The sequence below is a fragment of the Arachis ipaensis genome, chromosome B09 (genome assembly GCF_000816755.2).
Source record: "Arachis ipaensis cultivar K30076 chromosome B09, Araip1.1, whole genome shotgun sequence".
Lineage (NCBI taxonomy): Eukaryota > Viridiplantae > Streptophyta > Magnoliopsida > Fabales > Fabaceae > Arachis > Arachis ipaensis.
This window is the reverse complement of record NC_029793.2, coordinates 22,836,328-22,841,902: the sequence shown is the minus strand read 5'-3', so window position 1 is coordinate 22,841,902 and position 5,575 is coordinate 22,836,328. Positions and strand designations below refer to the sequence as shown.

Below are 5,575 nucleotides of genomic sequence, written 5' to 3'. Positions count from 1 at the left end.
TATCGACGATTTTCGTCGTCGATAAATTTAAATGATAGAGCTCTTCTCTTAAAATTGGATAAGTGGTGTAGATTTATTATATAAAATAGACGGTTAAGGTGTCGATTTTTATTTTAATTAAAATCGACAAAAATTACCGTCGATTTTTATCAACAAAATGTTACTCCCACGTTTGCTTTCCGACTCCTCTGTTGCAGTCAATTCCCCAAATATAAAATAGACAGTTAAAGTGTCGATTTTTTTTAACTAAAATCGACAACATTATTAACAATTTTTGTTTTAACTAAAATCGACAGAGTTACCGTCGATTTTGTTTTAACTAAAATTGACAAAGTTACCGTCGATTTTTATCACCAAAATATTATACCCGCATTTACTACCCACCTCCCTCATTTCAACCAATTTTCCAGATATTAACCCATTATATAAAATAGACGGTCAAGATGTTGATTTTTATTTTAACTAAAATCGACAATTTTACCGTCGATTTTTATCAACAAAATACTATGCCCGCGTTTACTACCCGCCTCGCTCATTTCAGTCAATTTCCCAAACTTTCAGAGAATGAGAGTTCATAGTGAGGCTGTTTCTTCCTCTCCAACGCCTGAGAGTAGAGACAAGAGACGGAGTCACCGGAGAGAGGCAGAGAGCAGATCAGCAGATCTTCTTCTTCTTCGATGCCTGAGAAAACCCGCCGTCCTCCGCCGAAGAGCAAAGCTCTTCTTCTTCTTCTTCGCCTCCGCCACCGTGCCATCCTCATAAGTTCCTCTCTCTCGCTCTCTCTCGCGCGCTCTCTCTCTCTCTCTCTCTCTCTCTCTCTCTCTCTCTCTCTCTCACATTGTTATTTGTGAATCTGCATGTAAGTTTTTCTTCTTCCACAGACTTGTCGTTGCAACGTCTTTGTCGGTCCCCGTTGCTGTGAGCCCGTCGCCAGATTCTGTCGCCGTCGTAACTTCTTGTACATTCCTCTCCGTGTCTCTGATTATTAGATTTATTTTTGCAATTTTTGTATCTAATATTTTCATAATAAAATTCTAAATTTGCGTTTGTTAATAACAATCGCATCAATATTACTAAAACCTAGTTAGCATAATCAATTCATCACATTACTTCAACTCAATTAGTTTGACACATTATTTTTACAATGTGATTACACTAGTTTGTGGTTTAGTGTTTGGTTGTAGGAGAAAGCTCAATTTCTAGATATGCTCTTGTTACTATAAAATGGTGTTCTGATCATAAATTTTTGTGCCATGCTTGTGATTTGGGGTTGTGGATTGATCTCTCTTTTTCTCTGCTTAAGTCAGGTCCATTCTCTCTTTTCCTCTCTCTTTCTCTCTTCCAATGATTGTTACTTAAGTGTCCGTCACTTTTTCCTGGTCCATTTGCTTGGTTTCAATTTAATTTGGTTCATGAAGTTTTGATGTTTTCAACTAATTAATGTGTGCAAAGGCTCATAGTAAGTGTTGACCGTTTGGAAATTGGTTCAGGATTTGAACTTCAGAGATTTTGACAATGGCAGCCAATGCTTCTAATGGAACAGCAAAGCAACCTCCTCAGCCATCTCCCTTGCGCTTCTCCAAGTTCTTTCAGGTCATCTCTCACATGATATTCTGTTATTTCATATTATTCTAAGGTTGTTTTGATTCATGCAAGCTTCAGAATTTGATAATTCTAATTCCTTTTCTTTAACTAATGATCTTATTTCATTTTCCACATGGTTGCTATTCTTCCAATTTTGACTTTTAAATTGTTTTAGGAATTATAGTTGGCAGTGTTTGTTTCTGATAAAGTTCCAAACATTGTTATGGGAGATCCTGGGAGATTCAGACAAATAATAAAAAATCTTGTTGGCAACTCGGTTAAAGGAAGTGTATTTGTGGATGTGGACTTTGGTCTAGGTGTTGGAGGATATGATCTTGAGAGGTAATAAGTATCATGTTGATTTATATCTTTCAAATATTGGTACTTAAATGTTTAATTGAATAGGAAATGGAAACAGTTTTTTGTTGTTTTCGGTGATGATTTTGTGATTTCATTTGAATTTGATATGTGACAGTGGTTCAACGGTTGTGGCTTGTGGGAAGTTATTGGGTGAGTTGAGAAAGCATGGGAAATGGAAATAGGCAGGGGAGGAGGAAGAAGATGAGGAGTTTGAAGAACATGATGCAGTGCATGTGCTCAGGGGAGCAGTTGAGACGAGAAGGAAGCATGGATGAGATGGCAGTTCCTTCGTCATCGGATTCTCTGGAGTACTTGGCTTGTTAAGAATCCTAATTTACAAGGTACACACATTGATTAGTTATTGGGATTTTTCATATTGAGCTGAGAAATCGGGATAGGCTGAAAAATGTTTCTCATGGTGCAGGTATATGTGGATGGAACAACTACCATGTCTACTCATGAAAGGAAAGCTAGCATTAGAGAATTCTATGGTATTTGTTCCTCTATTTTGTTGTATGATAAGTTGTTTTGCATCTTTCTGTCAGTTAATTTGGCTGATTTGTTGAGTTTTTGCATTGATCAGCGGTAATTTATCCATCTTTGTTACAACTTCAGAAAGGAATTACAGATTCAGAGGATAAGAAACAGAAGGCTGTTTGTATGGAGAGGTATTGAAAAAGAGACGATGAGGATCATCAACAATATTCTGATATAGACATTGAAAGAGAAGAAGAATGTGGAATATGCATGGAAGTGAATAGTAAGATTGTGTTGCCTAACTGCATCCATGCTATGTGCCTGAAATGTTACCGTGAATGGTACTCACTCTTTCTTGGTTGCTACTGCATCATGATTCTTTGTACTTCTCCATCAATATATTTTTGTAGTTGAATGTTATTTTAGCACATCATTATTATGATGATACATGAGATTGAAAAAGACCAAACATGAAAGGCATACAAATTAAGCTAATTAATTAAGCAACATGATGCAGAACTAGTACTACTTATTTTTGAGTCAGATACTAATAATTAAAAATCTATTAGGAGGTGAAAATGGTGCATTTGACAAGACCATTCTCGTTGCACTCTGGACACCTAACGAAGAAGAAGTGATCATCCTCATGAGCGTGAATAGTGCTGAGTTTGCGGCTTCAACTGCACAAAGAGCAAATAGAGAACCTGAAATTGTTGTAACCAAGACAAGGGCAGTGATCATGATCGGTAGTGATAGTGGGAGCGCCTTCTAGAAGGTTCCTAAGGCAGCCGAGCTCATGCAAGGCAAGAACCTCGTCAGCGCCACCAATGCAGGTTCCTTTGATGAAGAGCTTGGGAGGGATGGTGACTTTGCCGCCAAATAGGTTCCACAACTCATCCCTGTAGTCCATGTGAAGGGACACATCCCTCTCATCAAACTTCACTCGGAGGCTTCTCAGAAGGAACATGATTCTGTTGCAGTCTTGAAATGTTTTCCTTATCCCTCTCATGCTCATCGTGTACAGAATGATCCAATGCTTTCCTCTTTCTTCTTCTTTCATGTCCAATTTCAGGTTATTTAATAGATTATAAAGTCTCACAGATTTAAAGTCATCACTTCTGAATTATGATGCTCAATTTCTTTTTACTTTTGACTAATTTAATTTAGCTTTTCGAATTATCTCTAAAAATATAATATCCAATGATAAAGTCATCACAAATTTAAAGTCATCACAGCTAAATGTTTTGTTCTGTTTTGAATATTTTGTATTATTAGTGGATTGCAATTTAAACGAATATAAGTCTAAGTTTAGTTATTTATTTTGTCTTGAATCTTTATATTAGAGGATTATTTATTATTTTGATAAGTTTGTAAATTTATTATCTAATATTTAAAAGTTTATTTGTATTAATTGTTTACTATTTTATTTCTATATTTAAAAGTTTATTTGCATTAATTGTTTATTATTTTTTAAATAGAAAAAAATAATTAAAACATATAACTATTAAAATCGACGGCAGAGTTGTCGCTTTTTAAGTTTAAAATAGACAAAAAAAAAATATAGACACAGAATTTGTTGGTATCTAAATGATTAAATCGACGGCAATTGTGTCGATTTTATTAAATCAAATATCGATGGCAACGTCGTCGATTTTCTTAAGCATATTATAGATGAAAACGTTGTCGATTTCATTGAATCAAATATCGACGAAAATGACGTTGATTTTATATAATAATATCGATGGCAACGTTGTCGATTTTAATAAGAAGTTAAAATTTCCAAACTCATATTATAGACAAAAACGCTGTCGATTTTATTAAATTATTATCGACGGTTAGGCAAGCCGTCGATTTTATTAGAATTTTGAAAAATCGACAAGCTTAATAGCGACTACCTCCGCCGTCCATTTTGCCATCAAATTTTAATATTATCGACGGCTTAGCCGTCGATTTGGCCGTCGATTTTAACGATGTTTCTTGTAGTGTGTCATTATTATCAATTTCATGTAGCTCCACCTCTTGAGTACAAAAAATGATAACTTCCATCGCTATTCTTAATTTCTTATAATTTATAGTCTTATACACACAAAATACCAAGGAGTATAATTTATAAGTATTTAAATAGCTTACCAATCATAGAAAACAATAAGAATTTTAGAAAAATAGTAGAACAATAGCAGAACAAACAGCATAACAATATAAAAATTAGATTTAAAATAATAAAAATTAGTAGGAATGTCACTAACTTGAACTTGGTGGACGACGACTCAGTTGGACCTGGCGGCGGATGACGAAGCTGACGACGCGAAGAATAGCCCTCGTTGGCGGTGAAAAGAGCGGTGGCTGCAACGAAGACTAGGGTTCACAACGGCTGCTTCAATGGAGACGTCGCGCCATCGCGGCGAACGGGAGGTGCAAGGAGAGGGGGGAGCATCGGCGGCGGCAGTGGGGCTGACGGCGGTGGCAGGGTTGAGACGCAACTAGAGAGAGAAAGGGAGAAGAGAGGCTAGTGAGAGAGAGTAGTTTCGAATTGAAGGGGGAGAGGAGTTCGTGCTTTGAATTTTAGGGCTCATTAGTCGGATTTATCGGTGGATAAATCTGACGGTAAATCATTGCGGATGACTAGAACGCAACGTTTCACTAAAATAGGTTAAACCCGCCAGTAAACCCCATGCAACATTTCACGCCTATTTTCTCAACTTTCCCTCCAGGTATTATTGGCAAATTTACTGACGAAAACTGAAATCCACCGATAACGATTTAGCCCAACGAATTTCACGTCAAAACCATCAGTGAAACCGACGCTAATATACGAAGCTAAATCCGACAATACTCGATATTTTTCTTGTACTGTTCTTCTACTCTCAATCTTCTCTTTTAATTTATTTCTTACGAATTTTTCTATTCATGGTATTTAGTGGTTGTTTCTCCTTCTTCCTTTCCTTCATAGCATTTTCTTCTATTCAAGTGTGTATATATTGCAGGACGGGTTTTTATGGCATTTTATGTAGTGACTAAGCATTGACTTTTTTATTTGTTGTTTGAGATTATATGACTCTTGTTTAGATGCTGTTTATAGTCTTATAATTTATGCGTGACTTGTTTATAGGATTTCACTACCCTTCAAAATTAGAAAAATTTCAATTTTTTTTGG

General features: G+C 36.0%; 1 protein-coding gene and 1 pseudogene across 1 annotated transcript; one reads left to right on the top strand and one right to left on the bottom strand.

Moving 5' to 3' along the window:
- On the top strand, positions 1,808-2,857 carry LOC107615207 (annotated as a pseudogene).
- On the bottom strand, positions 2,987-3,436 carry LOC107615208 (uncharacterized protein At5g39865-like). Its single transcript, XM_016317307.1, has 2 exons — positions 3,126-3,436; positions 2,987-3,041 (listed from the first exon to the last, which is right to left on the bottom strand). Exons 1-2 carry the CDS (start codon positions 3,434-3,436, stop codon positions 2,987-2,989), a joined length of 366 nt encoding a protein of 121 aa, XP_016172793.1.